At 36.4% G+C, this 24,724-nt stretch overlaps 2 protein-coding genes across 5 annotated transcripts in view; one reads left to right on the forward strand and one right to left on the reverse strand.

Annotated features, from left to right (window-relative positions):
- IST1 (IST1 factor associated with ESCRT-III) overlaps nt 1-24,724 on the reverse strand; it is a 31,751-nt gene that overhangs the window by 4,256 nt on the left and 2,771 nt on the right. For 3 of the 4 annotated variants that reach the window (XM_033129083.1, XM_033129082.1, XM_033129081.1), the window contains exons 2-7: nt 10,709-10,811; nt 10,110-10,290; nt 9,289-9,376; nt 6,135-6,218; nt 5,514-5,624; nt 4,363-4,563 (exon numbers count right to left, since the gene is read on the reverse strand). In XM_033129083.1, coding sequence (XP_032984974.1) covers nt 4,363-4,563; nt 5,514-5,624; nt 6,135-6,218; nt 9,289-9,376; nt 10,110-10,290; nt 10,709-10,796 — 753 coding nt within the window. In that variant the 5' untranslated portion in view covers nt 10,797-10,811. Of the gene's footprint in view, nt 1-4,362; nt 4,564-5,513; nt 5,625-6,134; nt 6,219-9,288; nt 9,377-10,109; nt 10,291-10,704; nt 10,812-24,724 lie in introns of all 4 variants that reach the window. The other variant, XM_033129085.1, reaches the window with a different exon arrangement.
- Nucleotides 536-3,273, forward strand: LOC117035246 (60S ribosomal protein L36a-like). The gene has a single exon (XM_033129086.1). It carries the CDS (start codon nt 2,568-2,570, stop codon nt 2,886-2,888), a length of 321 nt encoding a protein of 106 aa, XP_032984977.1. The 5' UTR covers nt 536-2,567; the 3' UTR covers nt 2,889-3,273.

Genomic DNA, 24,724 nt, shown 5'->3' on the forward strand with positions numbered 1-24,724 from the left:
CAATTTTCTAAGGTGTGTGGAAAGGGAGAGAGACATATATATATGTCTCTGAAACAGCTGTAGGGTTTCCAAATTCCCAACATTTTGGAACCTTCGGGAATCCAGCACGGGAAATCATGTTTCCCAAGAATTCCCGAAATAATATTTTTATTTAATTTTCGTTGATCATCTGTAATAATGGCTGTAACAGTAAATGTTAATAAACAGAAAAGTAGAGAAGGTGGGGCAACTGGGGTTTATGGCTCCAGCTCAGTCTTTCGAGGTTTAGAGACACTCTTACATGTAAAAGGTCGATGCAAAACCTGAGTAAATAAAATTTCCTAAATGGAGGTCGACCAGAATTTCATGACTAGTGCATCTCTTGTCCTGAGCGCTAAACAGGGCACTATGGTATCAGTTTGGCTAGGTTTCTGTTATATTTCAGGTTTTCTCAAAATATAAACAATGTAATTAATACAAACTTTATTTAACCAAACCTAATAGTATACAGTGAGTTTTTATATATATCACACAATGTAGTAACATTCCCAATCTCATTTAAATATTTTATTTATTAAATTAAACATTAATAGAAAACAAATGCAAATATTACTCGTTTGAAAATTTAAAAAATACTTCAACTAGTTTTTGTCATTTTTAAAATGAACCTTTAAGAAACAGAGCATTAATTGCCCGATCAGATAATCGTGATCTTCACTTTGTAACAAATATACTTGATGTGGAAAAATTTCTTTCATTTACTGTAGATGTTGGTCAAATTGTTATGAGTGCATCTAAAAGCATCTTCAAGTTGGGAGGGAGAGAATGCATTGCTTCATATAAGCTTATTTCCTTTCTTAGAGAAGCAAATATTTTGTCTGCATGCATAGCGCTAGGCTTTGATATAAAAATTCATATTGCTTTAGTCAATTCACACTTCAGATCAGATTCTGATTTAATGTAAGAACTCTCTGTAAGGACATCCTTCATTTTTTCTCTTGGAACTTCTGCTGTAAGTATCCCTTTAAAAAGTCTTTCCATTAATGATTTCACCAATCGTGCAATTTCATTCTTACTTGACAAGGCAAAAAATTCATCCTCTTTCATCTCACATAGACAACTAACGTTGCTCAAGTACTTTGTGAGACACAAGATCTCTATTTCTATGTTTAACCAATTCAAATTTTATTTCCTTTAAAAGCATTTGGCTCATTGAAGAATTCTACTTTTCTAAATTACTGAAAAGGAACTTAAAAATTCCTTCACTTGTAAGAATATTAGCTTCTCTATTGCTTAAGGCTTCAACTGCTAATCTTTCAGGTTGTAAGCAATTCAACATATCTCTCAATATTTCATAATACTCTTCTTTCCATCAGTGATCGAGTTTCAGCTCTCTTAAAACAGTCTTAATTGCGATCTTTAAAAATCTCTCTATCATTCTCTCCAGTGTGTTCCAGGGTGTTTTACAGTCCAAAATGACTTCTAGTTCCCTTTTCACTCCTGGTTATTTCTTACTACAAAAGAGAATTTTTTATCAGAGAATATTTAAATATTTTCACAATTCTTCATACGCTGCTAATTGCCAAAGATAGATCATCTCGCAAATCATACTGATCAGCTCAGGCCACACCAACTAAGAATCACTGTTACTGTCTTGCTCGTATTCAGAATCTGTATTGAATTCACTATCACCGCTACAAGTCACTAATGGTTCATCTTTCAACTTTTTAACAGAAAATACTATTGTTACAGCTAGATGTAGCGCATGGTTGTAGCAGAACTGTTGAATAGTCAGTGATAATTTTCCAAATTTTTCCTTAACAGCTGCACAGTCACTTGTAATTCCTAATTACAAGTAATTGCAAACCGCATCACTTTCAAATTTTAACTGAAAGTTTTCTAATCTTTCCTGAAGCAAGGGTAACACTTTTTCTGCAGGATAGTTCCCATGTATTCTTTTAAACCAAGGTTCATAGAGGTCTCATTGCAGTATACGTGAACATTCATGTACCTGCGAGTCTTGCAGCTGGTCCACTCGTCTATTGAAATACTCAGTTTTTTTATTATCACATTTGAATATATCCAATTTCTGGATGTACAGTTGTTTCACTTTACTATAATAATTATGTATTAGTGTCCTAACTGAAGATGGACTTCGTGGCAACTTCATTCCTTTGCTTGTGAAACTTTCCCTAATAAACTCACTTTTTGTGATGGTGTTGACTGATATCCCATCCAAGGCTGCTAATTTGCTTAGTTTCTTCTAAATCCAGTCCCTTGACATAATGTAAAATTATCATTTGTCTCTTAGAAGATGAAGGCATTGGCTCATCTTACTCAATTCAGACTTTTTTTTCCTTTTCGTTCCATGGATGTATTCCAGGTGCCTATGTAGACTGCTGACTGATGATGCTTTGCATTGCAAAGTTTTGGAACATATCTGGCAACGAGCTGATTTATCTTTATCTTTTCTAAAAGATTCCTAACATTCTTTATACTTTTTACTCATTGTGACGGCAAACTATACAAAAATATTAAAATATGTATTTATTAAAAGTAGTAATTGAGCGGATAGCGCTCTCACAAACATGGTGAACGTTCCTAAAACCCGCCGGACTTTCTGTAAGAAGTGTGGCAAGCACCAGCCCCACAAAGTGACACAGTACAAGAAAGGCAAGGATTCTCTCTATGCGCAGGGAAAGCGGCGTTATGACAGGAAGCAGAGTGGTTATGATGGGCAGACTAAGCCAATTTTCCACAAAAAGGCTAAAATCACAAAGAAGATTGTCCTGAGGCTTGAATGTGTTGAGCCCAACTGCAGATCTAAGAGAATGCTGGCTATTAAGAGATGCAAACATTTTGAACTAGGAGGAGATAAGAAGAGAAAGGATCAACTGATCCAGTTCTAAGCTTCATATTTTTATCGTGAAGACAATAAAATCTTGAGAATAATTTAAAAAAAGTAGCAATTAATAAAATTAAGAAAGATCTATATTGTGCAGTGAATATTTATAGCTAAAAAGTGCCATAGAACATTATGATATGAAATTGGAAATTACAGTAATAGTGGAATAAAGTATTAGCAGTGCAAGTTGTTTTTAAATAGACTGACTTACCCACAGCAGCTGAGAGAGCCAAGAACACTCACATACATCACAATTGTCAGCCGCAAACAAACATTGAATGTGGTTGGTAGTAATGGCCGTCACTTTGTGAAAACGAGTCATCGTGGAGAACAGAAAACAATTTGTATTTACACAGAGAAATATTTATTTTCACAACCCAGGATTTGACTACAGTGTCATATTAAGGTAAACTACCTTAGATTTCCTTAGTTCACCTGAAGATGACTTTGTAGTCAAATCCTGGGTTGTGAAAATAAATATTTCTCTGTGTAAATACAAACTGTTTTCTGTTCTCGATTTACAAGAGCTAAAATTAGCTGGTCATGTGATATCTGATTCTGGTGTTGGGTGTGTATGTCTGGTGCGTGTAACGTAACACAATGCAACTTTAGATAGTGATAAATAGGAAAAATGTCTCAGAGATACACTGTAAGGAGTACATTTCTTTCACATTGTGGGTATCACTGGGTTCAAGGAGCCAATTTCCCAACCAATTTTTCTTGGGATTTGGGAACGGGAGAGTGAAAAAAAATTCCTGAGAACAGACGTGAAGGAATTCCCACCCGGAAACCGTACACAGCAGATCCTCAAATAACACTGTTTCTATCAATTAGCCTATGGTAAAATTAAATTTCATAATACTTAGGTTCTCTGACTTGAAGTGAAATGTCTATCGATGATGTTAAATGAAGACTTTATATATGCATATGTATGGATGTATATACATATATATATTCCAGAACCCCAAAAGGACCATATGTCATCAGAAGGATTCCAGATTTTTAAAAATCTGTAGCCAAAGGCTATTCAAATTACTAAATCAACTGCTTCAACGTCTACAAGGGAAGATTCTTATCAGACTTGACTAACAGTGACCTTCATCTTCTTGTCTACAAAAGGTTTTACTACCTTGTAGACTGTTAACTATTGTGATTGTTAACTATTTTTTGGAAAAAGCTACTAGTATGCCTGCAACAGGTCCCAAAGATGTTGGGTGAAAAAATTACATGACACTGAGTTTTTCTAGCACCATCTCTCCAGATTTTCCCACTGCATTATCTAGAGCTGAACCAAAAGACTTTCTCTGAAACCCAATGATGTTTTTTCCACAATACGATCATTAAGCTAATACCAAATATTCTACCGCTAAATCCTCTTGACAACCTACAATTCCTGAGTGTATTCACAGAGCCAACTTGTCATCTTCTGTTAACATTTTCTAGAGCTTACAGCCACATGTATTTATATGTATACTTACTGGTCCCTTTGGAAGTGGGTATGAGAAAGGAGTATTTGGAGATGGCATGGGCATGGGCATGGGCATTGGCACTGTTCCGTCAGGTCCACCAACTGGTGCTGTGAACCCGCCCCCTCCTCCTCTTCCAGGGCCCCCTTTCTTCACATCATCTGTGAATCCAACATCAATAAGATCTGCCTCTACCCCAGGGGGAGCTTCTGCCTGAGAAAAAGAGAGAAACCCATATCATTAGCCACATCACAGGCTGGATTCCACGAAGCAGACTGAGATTAGCATGAAGGAAGTTTACAGGGAGGTCTCCGGGATTAATGACCTGTGGGGAAGTGAAGGAAGCAGGGCTGGGTAAAGGAAGAAGTTAGGCTGTCATTCAGTCAAAGGCCTCAGCCCATTCCCCAGGGAGCTCTGGAGTTAGGATAGGCCTACACCAGGCGTCCCTAACTGGGTCCAAGGGGCAGAGTCTTTAAAGCCCTGCACTCACCAGTTACTAAATATAAGCTGACCCCAGGAAAAACCTTTGGGTAAGGAAGCTCTCTCTTCTGAGGGCCACTGCTGGAGGGACACTCAGCTGTGTGTGAGCCACCGGTCACCAATACTCTCAAGAGCTGGGAGGAATAGATGCTTCTGTCCTGAAAGTGTGTGTGTTTGGGGTGGCGTTGTCTAAGCAGCGTACCAAAGCATCCAATATACCCTGTCGATCTTAACTGCTGAATGATTACTTGCATATTTATCCTCCAAGCCTCTTCTAGGGACCTTGTTTTTATTATCTCTGTATTCTCAGCTTTCTGTGCATTATCTGACACATTGCAAGCACCTAATAAATGTTTCAGGATCTGTTCTGGGTCTTGGAGCATTTCTCCTTACCCACGGGGATTCACAATTCCCTGAACTTCATCAAAAAGCAGCAGTACTACCGTTTTATATCTGTATCAAGGTTTGTACCTTTTCAAAATGCTTTCAGTCATTCATTTTATCTGATCCTTAAATACTTGTGAGATATGCAGGCATATTTATTGTTAGCTACAAAGGCACTAACTGGACAAAGCCTTCAACTTTCACACACAAATTTTAGTACAAATAATATGGTTATTTTTCGAAGACAGAATTATCTAGAGGCCCATTTTCCTGCGTACTCTGAAAGACTCTAAACTTACCATGACCACAGAGTCAGGCTCATAGGGCACATTGTAGTTCTTGGCAATTTCAATCAGGTATCTCTCCACCAGGATTTTGGGTGGGGCTTCCACACTCAGTTTGTGCATTAGCTGTAAGAGACCAAAGGTTAAGATGCCGTCTATACCAACCAGCCTAAGCCTAACCTGCCTCACTTCTGAACTTTATTTCTTTCATTTTATAGGTAAACTGAGGGGTAAAAGGTTCAGACCAGTTAAATGATTTTTCCAGTCACAAAGCACATCACATCACAAGACTCACGTCTCTCTCACACTCTCTAGTTACCCATGACCCAGATGTATGGGTCATACACTAATACTGCTGCCTTCACGTTTGAATTCATCCACCCTTCTCCACACCTCATTTCTACCTCCACACATTACAAGGGGCAGAAAGAACGGTGAAAATAAAGAATAACACAGAATGAGAGCCTCACAACCGCAGGTGTAGGGCCAGGTAAGGAGTTGACTACACTGCCCACCAGAGAGCTTTCTCACCTTCATTATGAAATGTGCAACCCCAGATTGGCTCCACCGTACAGTGGTACCTGTCCCCCTCCCCCTGCCACCCACTGCTCCACATCTAACGAGGACGCCCATTACCCTGTCATTCACAGTTCCAATCTGGTTGGTCCGACATAACTTGCCATACTCCTTGCTATACTTGGCACAAAGCTGATCAGCGACCTATAGAGAAAAAAGAACAGTAAAAAAACACGGAAACCACTCCTAGAGACTGCTGCAAGCTTCTGCCTAGCAATGGTAAACAGGCTTCTATTATGGGATTTCAAAAAAAAAAACCCCTGAGATCTGTAAAACCTTAAGGGGGACACACTAATTCATTTAGTTATTTGTTTATGCATCCATCAGGGAGCTGTAACTATGTGCCAAACTCTATTATAAGTGATATGACACTATAAATGTAAGGAACAAAAACAGACATTGTTCCTACTTAAACAATGAGTCTTATAGTCTCCAGGGAAAACTTGGTCATTACTCAACCACACAGCAAAGGTACAAATGCATCTGAGATAAGTGTCACCAGGGAAAGTACCCCATACGATAATACCAACAAGCTTATGACAACAATCAGATCTGATAAGTCAGTTAATTTGGGGTGGCTAGCACACAATGCACTACACAAAAGATGTATTACAGAACTGTACACTTGAAACTCATACATTACTAACCAATGTTACCCCAATCAATTTAATTTAAAAAGTCAGGTAAGTCTTCCTAAAGAAAGTGATGCTTCGCTAAGATGTAAAGCATCTAGAGTTAACTAAACCAGGAGGGAAGGAAAGGCATTGCAGGAAAAGAAACCATGTGCAAAAGCCTCTGGTGGAAAACCAGGGACAATCCTCAAGCCAAGACAAGGTCATTGAGCCTCTAGTGCAGAGCTTGAGGGAGGAATGTGGGAGGAAATGAAGAAAGACAAGTGGCGGCCAAACACTACAGGGCCATGTAGGGCATATCAGAGCTCTGTTTCTATCACAAGTACAACAGAAAGACACTAAAGGACTTGAAAGCAAGGGATAGTGACAGGATCAGACTACTGTTTTGAATAGAATCCTCAGTTCTAATGGAATGGTAAATAGACTAAAGAAAAACAAAGTAGGTGTAGGAAGAACATTCAAAAAGTTCCTATCATAGTCCATGCAGAAAATGGCAGTGGCATTGGACCAGAGTAGTCCCAACACCTAGGAGCTCAGGAGGAGGGGGCACTCACTATTTAATATGTAGACTTTCAGGGATACCTGGTACTTAGTAAGTTTATCATTTGTCTTTTGATAATTATTCTGCCTAGTTTTCTTCTAGTTTATGGTTTCATTTTTTTAGAAAAACATGTAAACTTTCGTTTCATCTAGAATTAATCTTGATATAAAGGAGGAGTATAGGAGGCACTAAAAACAAAAATGAGATTAAAAGTCTGTATACGGAGCAGTTGTCTCTACTCTCCCATTCTACTACCCATAAAACTACTACTACTCTCCCTACCCCATCAGAATACAGGTTTACTCTCTGGGGAGGTTACACTAAAAGGACTCTGGACTCCAAGCACAGCAGACAGCAGAGATACTGACAACAGAAGAATTACATGTAAGTCCTTTACAAGAGAAAATGAGACCTTTGGTTTCCTTCTCCCCTGGGCTCTCAGAAATGCTGGCAGCCAGCTTATATCTTCCAGGTAGAAGATAGGAGGATTCCTCTCTGAGGAAAATGACCAATCCACAGAAAGAAAGCTAGTTCTTGACAGTCTGGAGTTCCCTCAAGAAAGGACTTAGTCAGATCATTCAACAATGAAGATACCTGGCAGTAAGCCCCACCCAGGCACACAAGAGATTCATTCCAATCTGCTTTTTAGTGCCTCACTCTTAAATATAAACCAACAGATAAAAGTCACCAAAATCGGAGAAAAGCATCTACTATAAAATAGTCTAAATCTAAGAAAGAAGAAAACAAACATTACAAAAATAAAAAAGAAACTACACTAGTCTCAGAGAACTAGAAGACATTGTGGCCATGAAACAAAAATAGACTACAAAAAATATTTAGAGAATTAAAAAGAGCTCTTAAAAAATAAAAACAGAAGACAAAGAAATCTCCAAAGAAGGGTTGGGAGATAAGACTGAGACAATCTCCTAGAGAATAAAACAAACAGGCAAAAATGTAGAAAATAACTCAATTGAATTGTTTTCAGTTGAGTCGGCACCATATCCATGTTGTGGCAGGAAATGTTTTAGTTAATGTCTGTCTCTTCTGCTAGACTCTAAGCTACAAGAGTCAGGCTGGTGTCCTGCTTTGCTCACCATTGTACTCTCTGTGCCCACCTAGCTCTTAACATCCTCTCAATAAACATTTGTGAAATGAATGAAGCAAAACATCTGTTATCTTATTTTAACTTGACTGGTTTGCAGTTGTATAAGAACCTTTCTACTTGTATATACGTAAGTAACATTTGCCAACAAAATTAAATGGCGCCACTTTAAAATGGAGCCAGAGCTGCCATGCCAGAGGAATGCCTTACTCGTCTTATACCTCAAATCTCTGGAATGTTAAAACAGAGCAAAATAACCTTTGGACTGGGCCCAGGGCAATAGTGTGTCCTAAAGAACTGTTTGCAAAGATAACAAGAAAGTTATTATGACTAATGAACTGAAATTTGAAAACATTGTTTATAATTAACATCACTATGTATGTTATCTGCACCAACAGAAATGCCTTCGTTCTATCCATATAATGGTTCCCCTTCTCATAAATAATTCTTGCTTTTGACTCCTAATCTGAACATTATTTGGGCTTTGGCCTGAATCAGTGCATCCCAAATAGCTATTTTTTGTTGATCTCTAAGTGCTTATTGCCTCTCACTTTGAAAGGTCTTTTTTAAGTTAACATATTACAATAAAAATAATTTAAGACAGAACTGAAGGTACATGAAACTCTGCTCCTTAAAAAAATGATTCAAAAAAAAAAAAAAGATTCAAGTTTCCAAAACATTCTTTGATTTTATATGATCTAAGGCCAGAAAAAGAGGAAGAAACAAATTTACAAAGCCTGTGTCAAAGACAGCATGAGAGGAACATAAAATACCTGGTCAATAAAGTAGAACTGACTTATGTTAACCAACCTTTCTAACACTACGAAAAACTACAGAGAATAAATTATAAAACAAATAGGCAAAAATGTAGAAAACAAGAAAATAACTCAATTAAAATAACTCAATTAAATTGTTTTCACTGAAACTGGTTGTACTCACTATTTTCAACTCAGCCACTTCTGACTGGAGTCGAGGAGCAGCCCAGATAAGTGTAGACACAGATTCAGCCAGACCAGAATCTAGCTCCCTAATTAAGGAAAAAAAATTAATAAAATTTAACATTCTTTAAAACCAATCAACAACCCTAACATTTGTATCATATACTTGATAGCCTCTATAGCTATTTCACAAATCCATTAGATGTTCAATAACTCTGGACTTACAGCCATTTTCATGACCCTATTTTACTTCTGGGAAAACTCAAACTAAATGATGAGCCCACGGTCACAAAGTCAGGAAATGGTTCAGCCAAGACTCAAGATTTCAGATTCTGTATTCTCCACACCTATCTACACTGAAATCAGGCCTTCAAGCGAACAGTAGAATAAAGGGCCTTGGGCATGTGAAAGAGTTCTCTGTTCCAGCCTTCTACACGTAGGAAGAAACCAATATTACTCCTTTCTCAAATTCCAGAGGTAATCTGATTTAGGTCTTTGATCAACATATCTTCCTTCACTACAGTTACACAAGATAAATAAGTTCTAGAGATCTGCTGAACAGCACCATGCCTGTAATTAACAATACTGTATAAAAATTTTGTTAAGATGGTAGATCTCATGTTGTGTTCCTACCCCAAAACGGGGGTTGGGGGGGAGATAAGGAAACTTTTGGAGGAGATAAAACATTTATTGCCTTCATTGTGGTATTTTTATACAGGTGTATGCATACGTCTAAACTCGTCAAACTGTATACATTAATTATGTGCAGTTTTTCCTTTATCAATGAAGCAAAAAAAAAAAAAGGCAGAAAAAAAATCTTACTTCATGGACTGAATGAGGCCAAACCGAGCCAGCAGCAGGTCGCAGTACAGCTCCAGGATTTCCATGGCCTCCACCAGGTAGTCTTCTCGTATAATGTGCTCCACTCGGATCCGAGCTCGTTCATCTTTCCCAGCAGCCAGATAGTCTGCAATCTCTTTCCTCGCTTTCTGGGCCAGTTCCGCTAAGGCACAAAGAGCAGTACACTGGGCCCTGGACTACAGGCTGACTTCCACCCCAACAGAGAGAAGCAGGTGTTTCTACTACATCCTAGCTCACTCTCCATTAGCACATCTAGTCCCATCTCACCTAGTCTAGAATTTGCTACTTTGTCTAGGCAACAATATTATTTGTGTAGACAGAAGTTTCCACCTCAAGAGTCGTATTACCTATTTCACAGCAACAGTATGTCGTTTTCCCTGCAACAAACTGATTCAATCTAATCAGTCACAAAGGGCTGCAGAAACGTATCCAAAGTTTAAAGGCTATGGGATCCCTCAGACTTCATAGTACTAGCCTGAAAGAGCCAACATTGGAGACGCTAGGACCCAGTGATGCATCTTAGGAGAGAAAACATGAGCAATCAATCATACATTACTTACTTTTTTTTTTCTCCAATAGTTTAAGACGGTTTATTACTAATCTCAAGTTGACTCGTAAACGCTCAGCTTTAAATCCAGAGCCCAGCATGCTGTGCTATTCTTCCTGGAAAAAGATAAAAAGTACAATGACTATTTTCAAGTTAAAATTAGTTCTGGGACTAACACCAGTTAGAGGATAGATTATTGCACACCATAAACCATAGTGGTTTTCTAATATAGGCAAATGACACGATCTGGTTGACATTTTTTAAAGATCATTTTGACTGTGGAGAACTGATTGGGTGAGGGAAATAATGGAAGCAAGAGGACCAAAGAGAAAGCTATTACTATAAGTCCAGACAACAGATGGAAGTAGCTTAGACTGCGGTGGTCAGCAGCGGTGGTGGCAGAAATGACTAGATTTGAGATCTTTTTCAAAGGCAGAGCTGAACAGACTCAGTGATAGATGAAATGAGTATCTATGTATTAGTGTACGAGTGGGTTGATAAAAAGACAAAGAAGCAGGAAGGTCTCCTACATCTCCCAAAAATCTCATCAGGGATAGTGATAGGAAAAGATTCTCAAATTTTGAACCAAATTCAAAAATATTCTCACATCAAAAACGAAAGCTTTTTCTCTTAAGATCGGGAACAAGAATGCCCTTTCTTACCAGTTACTCAACATAGTACTGGAAGTCCTGGCCAGAGCAACCGGGCAAGAAGAGAAAGAAACAAAAGGCATCCAAATTGGGAATAAAGGAAAACTGTCACTTTTTGCAGATAACATGATTCTATATATATATAGAAACCTTAAACACTCCAACAAAAGACTATTAAAAACAATAAACACAGTAAAGTTGCAAGAGAGTACAAAAACAATTACAAAAATCCCTTGTATTCTTATATACTAACAATGAAATATCATAAAAAGAAATGAAGAAAACAATTCCATTTATAATTGCAACAAAAAGAATAAAATACCTAGGAATAAATTTTAACAAATGAAGTGAAAGGCCTATACACTGAAAACTCTGACATTGTTGAAAGAATCGAAGACACAAAGAAAGAAAGATACTCCGTGTTCACGGACTGGGGGAATTAACACAGTTAAAATGGCCATATTACCAAAAGCAATACACAGATCTAATGCAATCCCCATAAAAACCCCAATGACATTTTTCAAAGAAATAGAACTTTTGTTTGGATATTACACCATCAAATTTGTATGGAACAGCAAAAGACCCCAAATAGCCAAAGCAATCCTAAGAAAAACAAAGCTGAGGTATCACACTCCCTAACTCCAAGTTATACAAAACTGCAATAATCAAACCAGTACGGTATTGGTAGAAAAACAGAGACCAATGGAACAGAATTAAAAGCCCAGAAATAAAACCACGTGTATATGGGCAACTAATTTTCAACAAAGGAGTCAATAACATAAAATGGAAAAAGGAAAGCCTCTTCAATAAATGGTGTTGGGAAAACGGGGAAGCCACACGGAAAAGAATGAAACTAGACTGCTATGTGATACCATGTACAAAAATTAACTCAAAATGGATTAAAGACTTAAATATAAGACCTGAAACAATGAGATGCATAGAAGAAAATATAGGCACTAAAATTATGTACGTTGGCCTCAGAGAGGCTTTTGTGAACTTGACCCCAAAGGCAAGGGAAGTAAAAGCAAAAATAAATGAAAGGACTACATCAAACTAAAAAGCTTCCGCGCAGCAAAAGAAACCCAACAAAACAAAAAGGCAATCAACCGAATGGGAGAAGATATTTGCAAATTATACCTCCAATAAGGGGCTAATATACAAAATATATAAAGAACTCATACAACTCAACAACAAAACAAATAATCCAATTAAAAATAGGCAGAGGACCTGAACAATTTTCTCAAGAAGACATACAAATGTCTCCAGATATATGAAAAGATGTTCAACTTCACTATTAAGGGCAATGCAAACCAAAACCACAATGAAACACCACCTCACTCCTGTTGGAATAGCTATTATCAGTAAGACAAGAAATAAGTATTGGAAAGAACGTGGAAAAAAGAAACCTTCATACACTGCTGGTGGGAATGTAAATTGGTACAGCTACTATGGAAAAACAGTATGAAGATTCCTCAAAAAATTAAGAATAGAGCTACAATATGACCCAGTAATCCCTCTTCTGGGTATCTACCTAAAAATTTTGAAAACATTTATAAAGATATATGTACCCCTATGTTCACTGGAGCATTAGTCACAGTAGCCAAGACATGGAAACAACCTAAATGTCTTTCGATGGATGACTGTATATAGAAGATATGGTACCTGTATACAGTGGAAAACTACTCAGCTGTAAGAAAAGGATGAAATACTGCCATTTGAGACAACACAAATGGATCTTGAGAGCACCATGCTAAGTGAAATAGACAGAAAAGGACAAGAACGATGATTTCACTCATATGTGGGACATAAAACAGCAAGCAACAACTGAACAAGCAAAACAAACTCAGAGACACAGACAACAGTATATATAGTGGTTACCAGAGGGTAAGGGGGGTGGAGGAAGACTGAAGAGGGTAAAGGTGACGAAGGAAGGAGACTAGACTTTGGGTGCTGACTAGGGTTTCTGGGTGGGAATTCCTTCACGCCCGTTCTCGGGAATTTTTTTCCCCCCGCTTTCCTGTTCCCAAATCCCGAGAAAAGTTGGTTGGGAAATCAGAGAAAACTCGGCTCCTTGAACCCAGTAATACCCACAATTGGAAATGAACCGTACTCTTCACAATGTATCTCTTAGTATTCCTCACAATGTATCTCTTAGACATTTTTCCTATTTATCAAAGTGATCTAAAGTTACATTGTATTACAATGTTACACGCCACCAGACATGCAAGTCAATCACCAGAATCAGATATCACATGACCAGCCAATTTTAGCTCTTTTAAATCAAGCACATTTGATCCTGGAGAAAACAGTTTGTATTTACACAGAGAAATATTTATTTTTCACAACCCAGGATTTGACTACAGTGTCATGTTAAGGTAAACTACCTTAGATTTCCTTAGTTCACCTGAAGGTGACTTTGTAGTCAAATCCTGGGTTGTGAAAATAAATATTTCTCTGTGTAAATACAAACTGTTTTCTGTTCTCCACGATGAATCGTTTTCACAAAGGGACAGCCGATACTACCAACCACATTCGATCAGTTCGTTTGCGGCTGACAATTGTGATATATGTGAGTGTTCTTGGTTCTCTCAGCTGCTGTGGGTAAGTCAGTCTATTTAAAAACAACTTGCACTGCTAATATTTTATTCCACTATTACAATAATTTCCAATCTCATATCATAATGTTATTGTGGCACATTTTAGCTATAAATATTCGCTGCTTTCTTAATTTTTCTTAATGCTTTTAAAGGAAATAAAATGTGAATTGGTTAAACGTAGTAATAGAGATCTTGTGTCTTTCACAAAGTACTTGAGCAACGTTAGTTGTCTATGTGAGATCGAAGAGGATGCATTTCTTGCCTTGTGGAGTAAGAATGAAATTGCACGATTGGCGAAGTCATTAATGGAAAGACTTTAAAGGAATATTAACAGCAGATGAGGCTCCAAGAGAAGAAATAAAAGATGTCCTTACAGAGAGTTCTTACATTAAATCAGAATCTGATCTGAAGTGTGAATTGACTAAAGCAGTATCAATTTTTATATCAAAGCCTAGCGCTATGCATGCAGACAAAATATTTGCTTCTCTAAGAAAGGAAATAAGCTTATATGAAGCAATGCATTCTCTCCCTCCCAACTTGAAGATGCTTTTAGATGCACTCATAACAATTTGACCAACATCTATAGTAAATGAAAGAAATTTTTCCACATCAAGTATATTTGTTACAAAGCAAAGATCACGATTATCTAATCGGGCAATTAATGCTCTGTTTCTTAAAGGTTCATTTTAAAAATGACAAAAACGAGTAATATTTGCATTTGTTTTCTATTAATGTTTAATTTAATAAATAAAATATTTAAATGAGATTGGGAATGTTAATACATTGTGTGATATATATAAAAACTCACTGTATACTATTAGGTTTGGTTAAATAAAGTTTGTATTAATTACATTGTTTATATTTTGAGAAAACCTGAAATATAACAGAAACCTAGCCAAACTGATACCATAGTGCCCTGTTTAGCGCTCAGGGCAAGAGATGCACTAAGTCATGAAATTCTGGTCGACCTCCATTTAGGAAATTTTATTTACTCAAGTTTTGCATTGACCTTTTACATGTAAGAGTGTCTCTAAACCTCGAAAGACTGAGCTTGGGCCATAAACCCCAGTTGCCCCACCTTCTCTACTGCTTTTCTGTTTATTAACATTTACTGTTACAGCCATTATTACAGATGATCAACGAAAATTAGATAAAAATATTATTTCGGGAATTCTTGGGAAACACGATTTCCCGTCCTGGATTCCCGAAGGTTCCAAAATGTTGGGAATTTGGAAACCATAGTGATGACCACACAATACAATATATAGATGATGTAATATAGAATTGTACACTTGAAACTTAATATTAACCAATGTCACCCCAATAAATTTAATTAAAATTTTTTTATAAATATTATCACTTTAACTCTTTAAATCCTAGTAAGTCTCAGCCTTTGGGGAAAAGCTAGGGCCCAAGATCATGGAAATATCAATTACATTCACATACAAAGAAACAAAGGGGTGAAAAGTCCAAGGGAAAAAAAAAAGCTGCTCTACAACATTTGACAACAGAGTCTATTTACCAAGACTGTCACTGAACAGTAGAGTTACAATCAACAAAACCACCCCCCTCCACCCACAAAACTTTAGGGTACACCATTGTGCATTGACCACTGGGTCAAGACAGCACAATACCTATTTATCTCAATTAATTCTAGATGTTAGCTTCAAAACATGTAATATCCAAACAAAAGCTAGGTCTAACAAAGTAACTGAAGAGTAGACAAACCAAACAAAATATCCAATGTAAGGAAGAACACTAGGAATAGTATTTGTCTGCTTGTGCATACCACTAATAAAAAAGAATCACACGTTCCTTTTGTGAAATTGCCTCCAGCTTTTACACTAATTTAATGATTCACCAACTCCCAGTAAACAATGAGACTTGTATATCACAAAATATCTAGGAAAACTTATACTGAATTATGTTCAATCCACTCAACAAATGTTTACTGATTATCTCTATGTCAGACAACGGTTAGCTGCGGGAGATAAAAAGATAAATAAAGCACAGTTGTTGCCCTCAAAGAAACTTATATTCTTTTGGGAAAAAACAGCTAAGAAAATCTGGCAACTGTAATACTGTTTGGTAAGGACTGTAATGCTACAGTGGTTCTCAACCGAAAGGGATTCTGCCCCCCTAGAAGACCTTTGGCAATGACCAGAAACATTCTGGGTTGTCATGGGGATGCCACTGGCATCTGCTTAGTAGAAGGCCAGGGATGCTGCTAAACATCCTACAATCAGGGTTCCACTGGATACAGATGGTATTCACAACCTGGGTAATTTGAGGAGAATTTCATAAAGAGACTATTTACAATAGTGTGGGTAAGGTTTAGAGAAACAACCAAGAATAGTGCATTGCCCCAAAACTAATGAACACATCTAAGCCTGAAGGGGCGAGATGAGTAACTGGCACCTAGAGGGGGTAGCTAGATGGAGATGGTCTCCAGAGAATCATGGTCACTAGTAGAGACATCCAGACAATGTGCAAAAACCTGGCAGGGAGGGAGCATGAGAATAAATACCTAGCCCTCATTCTTCCTGCCCTCTAGTCTCCTGCGAGTACCTTCCGTATAACCCCTACTGGAAGCCAGAAAGGAAAAGGCCCACAGACACAGGGCCCAAGAGACATCACCAGAGGAAGAAGGCTCTGGAGGAGAAAACAGAAGATACCCAGCACAAAGACTATAGTTACACAAGACTAAGAGAAGCTGGGACCTAGGTCTACCAAAACAACCGCAGATTTACACTAGTAAGACTTCGACTAACCAGACAAGAAAACTGAAGCTAAACGAATTGTCTTAAGAAAACTGTGAGTTTATTATGTTCTTTCCACAACAAGTACAATAAAGTGAACAACATTTAAGTTCTTACAATATAATTTCTAAAGTTCCTTCCAACCCTAAGATTCTGAAGGATACTAGATATCCAACTGTACTAAACTAAATGGAATAGGCACAGAGGCATAAAGGCATAGACAATTGAGATTAAACCTCAAGAAATCTCTTAGAAATCTTGTTTTTAAAAAAACATAACGCTTTTCATGGAAAAAAATAAACGCAGCAATCCATTTTATTCATTCCGTCATTCAACTACGTAGTATTTATTAAGCATGTTACTATGTAACAGAAGCTGTGCTAGTTCTGTAGGTAAAAAGATAAAAAATACCACTGCCTTTTTCCTATCACACACACATAATCTTCAGATCCATAAAAGAACTAAAACACCCAGAATATATAAAGAACTTTTATAACTCAACAACAAAAAACCAAATAACCTGATTTAAAAATGGGCAATGGACCTGAGTAGACATTTCTCCAAAGATATACAAATGGCCAACAAGCATATGAAAACATACTCAGTACCACTAATCATCAGAGAAATCCAAGTCAAAACTACAATGAGTTAATCACCTCACATTCATTAGGATGGCTACTATTGAAAAAGAAAACAGAAAATATCAAGCGTTGGTAAGGCTGTGGAAAACCTGGAGCCCTTGTGCACTGCTGGTGGGAATATAAAATGGTAACCACTATGGGAAATAGTATGGTGGTTCCTCAAAAAATTAAAAACAGAACTATCATATGACCCAGCAATCCCACTTCTGGTTATATGTCCGAAAGAACTGAAAGCAAGGTCTCAAAGAGATATTTGCACATCTATGTTCACTACAGCCAAGACATGGAAGCAACGCAAATGTCCACTAATGGCGCGCGCGCACACACACACACATGAATATCAGTATTAGTATACTCTAACAGTCTGTGTTTTAGCATGTCACAGGATTTCCTTTATAAAGCTGAATTAGTGTATTAGTCTAGGTTCTATTACTCTATCAGTATCCTAATAGTATCAGTCTAATAGTACTTAATAAAACCTATGCCTTAATGTATAAAATAAAGATATGTATATACTTTGATCCAGCAATCCCATTCCTGGACATAAACTTCCCAAAGAAATTTGCACAGAGGACCATGAAGGCACACGTATAAGAATTCTGTGGTATTAAGGAGGTGAAGGAATGTTAAGTGTCCATTACAAGAGGAGAGATAAAATGCGACATAAACATATGACAGAATACTATGCAGCAGTCAGAATTATTGAAAAAGCTACACTTAAAGCAACCTGGGTAGTCCTTAAAAACCGAAGCAAAAAAGTAAGAAACAGGGTTCCAGGTTCAGTGTCTCACACACACTAAACAAAGCTATAAAACCTGAACAGAATGTAGGAGCAGCTAATTGAGAGCTCTGAAAAGAAAATAACAGCAGCTAGATGAAGAAGGCCAGAACTTGAAGACCAATACAATGGCAGGGAGGTTGTCAGCTTTTTCCCCGATATTCTTTGGCCTAGATGCAAAGCAGCTTGAAACCCAAACCCAAAATGAGCACTGGCAAAGAAAGGAAAGGCATCGAGAGAAGCTCTCTAACCCTGTCTTGAGGAGCTGGAGAGGTGACAGAGAGTAGGGGAAATACACCAAACGAGGAAAGTCAATCCACACACGGGAAGACAATCAATATACATCAATGCTGAGATTACACAGATGTTGGAGTTAACTGACAAAGCAACTACTATAAAAATGCTGCAACAAGGGTGCTTACTCTTGAAATAAATGGATAGAAAGCCTCAGTGAAAAAACAACAAATAAAAAACAAACAAACAGAAACTTTAAAAACCGAAAAACACAACAACCAAAGAAACTCCTTGTGTGGGCTCTATAGCTGAATGGAAAAGACAGAGGAAAGAGCCAGTGCACTTGAAGATAAATACCCAATCTGAAAAAGATAAAAAGCATTGAAAAGAACGAACACAGCCTCACAGATCTGTAGGACAATAGCAAAGGGTCAAATATTTGTGTTATCAGAATCCCAGAAGGATAGGAGAAACAGTGAGGTACTATTAATAAAAACAATTTTTTTAAATATTGGCTGAAAACTCCTCAAATTTAGCAAAAGACAACCCACAGATTGAAAAAGCTCAGGGAACTCCAAACATAATAAATTTCAAAAAATGCATGCCCAGATGCATCATAATCAAACTTCTGAAAACTAAAGACAAATTTTTAAAATGTTGAAAGCAGCCAGAGAAAAACACATTACCTATAGATGACCTATTCAAATGACTATGGATTTCACATTAGAAACTAGGGTTTCCAGGTGGGAATTCCCGCCCGTTCTCAAAAATATTTTTCGTTTTCCCGTTCCCGAATCCCAAGATATAAACTGTTTTCTGTTCTCGATGAATCGTTTCCACAAAGTGACAGCAGATACTACCAACCGCCTGGATTCAAGGAGCCGATTTTCCCAACTTCCCGACCAACTATTCTCAGGATTCAGGAATGGGAAAAAAAAAAAAAAACCCGAGAACAGGGCGGGAATTCCCAGTCAGAAACCCTGACGATAAATAGGAAAAACGTCTAAGAGATACATTGTGAGTAGTACGTTTATTTTCCATTGTGGATATTACTGGGTTCAAGGAGCCGATTTTCCTGATTTCCCAACCAACTTTTCTCAGGATTCGGGAACGGGAAAGCGAAAATAATTCCTGAGAATGGGCGAGAATTCCCACCTGGAAACCCTGTTAGAAACCATGGAGGCCAAAAGGAAGTGGAATAATATTTCTATCGTGCTGAAAAAAAAGAACTGTCAACCAGAATTCTATATCCAGTGAAATATCCTTCAGAAATGGAAGGTGAAATAAAACCATTCTCAGATGACGAAAAACAAAACAAAAAACCTTGTCACCAACAGAACTGCTCTAAAGAAGTTTTTCATACACAATGGAATACTATTCAGCAGTAAGAAAAGATGAAATAGGACCATTTGTGACAACATGGATGGGTCTTGAGATTATAATGCTAAGTGAAATAAGTCAGACAGAAAAAGTAGAGAACCATATGATTTCACTGATATGTGGTATATAAACCAAAAACAACAAAAGAACAAGACAAACAAATGAGAAACAAAAACTCATAGACAGACAAGAGTGTAGTGGTTACCAGAGGGTAAGGAGGGTGGGGGGTGAGAGATGAAGGTAAAGGGGATCAAATATATGGTGATGGAAGGAGAACCGACTCTGGGTGGTGAACACACGATGGGATTCATAGGTGATGTAATACAGAATTATACACCTGAAATTTATGTAACTTTACTAACAACTGTCACCCCAATAAACTTTAATTTAAAAAAAGTTTTTCATACTAGGAGGAAAAGTGGAACACTGAAATAAAGATATATGGCAAATATCTATCTTATGTTACAGAAATGGCAAATATCTAGATAAATATAATAGATGATCTTCTTTTAAGCCTCTTAAAATGTATTTGAAAGTTAAAAGCAAAACTAATCCATTGTCTGATGGAGTTTTCAATGTATGTAGATGTTAATACATAAGATAACCACAACATAATGGGATAAAAGGGGAAGGGTAAAGGAACCTGTATGATGTCTATATTCCACAAGAAATGGTAAAATACTGACTCTAAGTAGACTGTGAAAAGTTAAGTACATCTATTGTAATCCCTAGTGACCAGTAAAACATACTGTATGAAAAACATACTAAAAAACTTAATCGGTTTTAAACTAGGACACTAAAGTGTCAGTGCAAAACATAGCAGGAAAGCAGAAACAAATGAAAAAAAGAGGAAGCAAACAAAAAACAATAAAATGATCGACCTAAATTCAAATATACTATTACATAAATAATTAAATAAAAGACAGAGATTGTCAGAACGACCCCCAAAATGATCCAACTATATGCTGTCAATAAGAAACTTACTTCAATGTAATATAATATGTAGGTTAAAAGTTTTTAAGGTATTTCATGCAAACACTAATCAAAAGAAAGTTGAAAGTTTGTACCTTCTGACCCCCTCCACCCATTTGGTACAAACCCCCAGTTATAAAATAAGACATGGAGATGTAATAATGTACACCATGGTGACTAGAGTTAATAACTCTGTACTGCGTATTTGAAAATAGCTAAGAGTAAATATCAAAAGTTCTTATTGCAAGAAAAACAATGTGTTAACTATGTATGGTAACAGACATTAACTGCATTTTTGTGGTGGTCATTTTGCAAATATCAAACCATTATACTGTATCCCTGAAACTAATGTGTCAATTATACCTCAAACTAATGTGTCAATTATACCTCAAAAAGAAAAGAAAAAGTTGGAGGGGCTATATTGTTAAGTAAAGACTTCAGAGCAAGGAAAAACCAGAGATACAAAGGGACTTTATATAATGTCAAAAGGGTCAGTTCACCAAGAAAATTTAATAATCCTAATAGTGAATGCATGTTAACAATAGAGCTTCAAAATACAGTAAGCAAGAACTGAAGAAAAGGAGAAATAAACAAATCCCCAAATATAGCTGGGAGACTTCAACATACCTACCTCAGTAACTGTTCAAACTAGTAGACAGTATCTATCAGCAAGGATGTAGAACCGACCACCAAACAACAACCAATTGTATCTCATTGACATTTATAGAACACTCCCCCCAACATAGCAATGCATGTGGAACACTCATGAATGTAGACTATACCCCAAATATAAAACAAACCTTAAATTAAATAGAACTGAAGTAACACAACATATATTGTTTTAACCACAATGGAATTAAACTAGAAATCAGTAACAAGAAAGATAACAGGAAATCTCCAAACACCTGGAAATTAAACAACATACTTTTAATGAGTCAAAGAGGAAGTTGGAAGCAGACTTTTTTTTTTAAAGGTTTGAACTGCAAGAAAATTAAAATTAAAATATAACATCAGATTTTATGGAATGTGGCTAAAGCAGTGCTTAGGGGGAAATTACAATACTAAATGTTTATAGTAGAAAAAAGGAAAGGTCTCAAATTAGTAACCTAAGCTTCCACCATAAGGAACCATAAAAAGAGCAAAATCAACCCAAAGCAAGCAGAAGTAAACAATAAAAACAAGGCAAAAACCAGTCAAATTGAGAGTAAAAATAGAGAAAAATCAACGAAACCAAATGTTGGTTCTTTGAAAAGATCAAAAAAATTTTGATAAATCTGACCAAAAAACCCCACAAACCCACAAATTATCAATATCAGAAAAGAAAAAGAGGGATAGCACTGCAGATCTTACAGACATTAAAAAAGGACATTATTACCAACCTGTATCTATAAATTCAACAATGAGACAAAATGGACAAATCTCTCAGGACGTCAACTCACATCAAGAAATAGGAAATGTAATTACCCCACATTACAAAAACTGAACCTAAAATTAAGAACAATTCCAAAAGAAAATCCAGGCCCCAGTGGCTTCTCTATTAAATATTTAAGGAAATTCTATCAAATATTTAAGGAAAATTAGCACCAATATCATGTGAACCCCGCAATTTATAAAGCTGGTATGAGAATTAAATAAAAATTTGTAAAGAATTTTGAACAGTTCCTGGTACATAGTGTTATATGTACACAGTAAACACTGTATAAACACTTGTTAAATAAATTTCAGTCAACAGACTGAAACTTAAAGAAAAGGTCTTGGCTCATCATCCAAAGATTAGTTGATAAATGGACTTTTATATGTTTTAGGTTAAAATAAAATATTTAAAGTACGCTTTGTATCTTTCCCTCCTACTTTAACTTTTTTGATTTACCTGTGTCAACCTCATTGAAGGACTTTAACTGTATATAATCAGTAAAGCTCCTTGAAGGCAAATACTATTTGTGAAGTTCCATTGTTATACCCACACTGCCTACCACAGGGCTTTGTACAAAGCTGTCATTCATTTATTATGTTAATGAGTAGGAAATTTAACTAAAAGTAAAATTTTTTAATCCCACTAACTTACATAATCTTGTTTTGTTTGTTTTAGATTTAAGGAAAGGAAAACCAATTTGCCAAAGTATTTTGTTAACTTAAAGTTTTGAGGATTTTCAACTTTGAGAAATGTCCTATTCAACAAAAACTAATCATTAAAGATAATGACACTAAACCACGCAGGTAATAACTAAGGACATGTCCTAAATAATTACCAATATATGAAATAAATCATAAGCCCCAAAACTAGTCTAATACAAAAGATCACTTTGCATAGCATTTCAAGATTCGGACCTGTTTTTACAGAACTAACTACCAAAAACTTTGTATCTTGCATGATTAGTAATATTAATTTTGGGACTACCCTAACAGTCAATAAAATATTCTGGTCAACAGTTACTGTTGAATATATAAACAAACATCTACATACATAAAACAAACATACATATAAACAAATATATGTATATGTGACTATACATACACAGTGATATTATCGCATACCTAATTTAAAACTCTTTCTTGATTCAGAGATTATTGGGCCTCAATATCTTTACTGTCATTCATTCACTCACCAAACATTTGTTGAGTGCTATTCTATCAAGTACTGTGCAAAGCTGCCATGGACGAGATATTTAAATAACACCTGATCCTAGCACTTCAAGAAGCTCACAAGCAATGTATTGGGGATATCTGGCATAAAAACAACTGTAAGACACGTAAACACAACTATAACACAAACCCTATAAAAGGAATATGAACCAGTAATTGCACTAGTTCTCAGTATTCTATCTTGTTTATACACTTAACTACCACTAGTTTTATTTGTGTAACACCATTACGTCATACATTGTTCAAGTGTCCTTCTTGGCTCTTTCCAATCCCTCACTTTACCCCAATCCTTAACACTGGGAACACCAAACTCATATAGTCCCTCTTTTATCACTGAATTCCAGGAGCCTTTTAAAGCTGGATAATCTCTTCATTCTCGAATAAGGGAAGGTGTAAAACCATGATTGAGTCATTTCTCACGTTACTTGGCATCTCAAACTACTGCCCCAAATAGTGAAGCTGCCCATCCTTAGGTAGTAATCCTGATAGATCTTACTTAAAGTAGCTAAAAATAGCAAGACTCTGAAGTCCTCCTGAGGGACCAACTTTAGAGTCTGTAGCTCCAAAAGTACCAAGTAGGGAAGGAAGGCAGCAGTCAACAGTGGCTAGAATGATATTTTGTAGTATATAGGAAAATTTTTGTATTTGAAATGTACTTTGTATTTCAAATGTATATTTTATTTATCCTGAATACTTCTTTCTTATAAGTGATATGAACAATTTTAGGTATGACCACCGTATTGCACCTATGAAGATGTGACATAAAAGTATGAACAAGCTAAAACAAGCTAGAAGGCATTTCCAAGATAACAGAGTCCAATGCTTAAAATCATTTCGTTGACAGAATGCCAAGTTTACTGTATTTTTACATTTTACTATACAGTACACTGTAATCAAATCTTCACTGACCAAACGAATCAAGATTGAAAATTTAATAAAGAACTACAAAACCAGTAGCATCATGTTTAACTCAGAAGAAAAGCACTGGATTCAGAATTCAGAGACCATCAAGATTTTCTGGAAGGAGCTATTAATATGGAAATTATAGGCATTATAAAAGTATCCTTGTTTCTCAATAAAATTTATATTTAAAAAAGATACAGAAAATTAGGTGTATTTTTTTGCCAAGACTTACAGCATACGAGTTATTTTTACAGTGTTGAAACCATGTCCTCTGAGCACTACTGAATCCTTTTTACCACTTAACATCGTATCTGTTACAGTCTTTATAACCTTATTTTAATAATGGCCTAATATTCCACCGAGTAATAATTTTTTAATTAATTCCCCTCCTTTTGACATTTGTCACATAAATAATGCTGAAATTAGTATTGATGGGCTTACTACTTTTCCTGTATTTGAAATTATTTCACTG

This window comes from Rhinolophus ferrumequinum, chromosome 15, assembly GCF_004115265.2.
Source record: "Rhinolophus ferrumequinum isolate MPI-CBG mRhiFer1 chromosome 15, mRhiFer1_v1.p, whole genome shotgun sequence".
NCBI lineage: Eukaryota > Metazoa > Chordata > Mammalia > Chiroptera > Rhinolophidae > Rhinolophus > Rhinolophus ferrumequinum.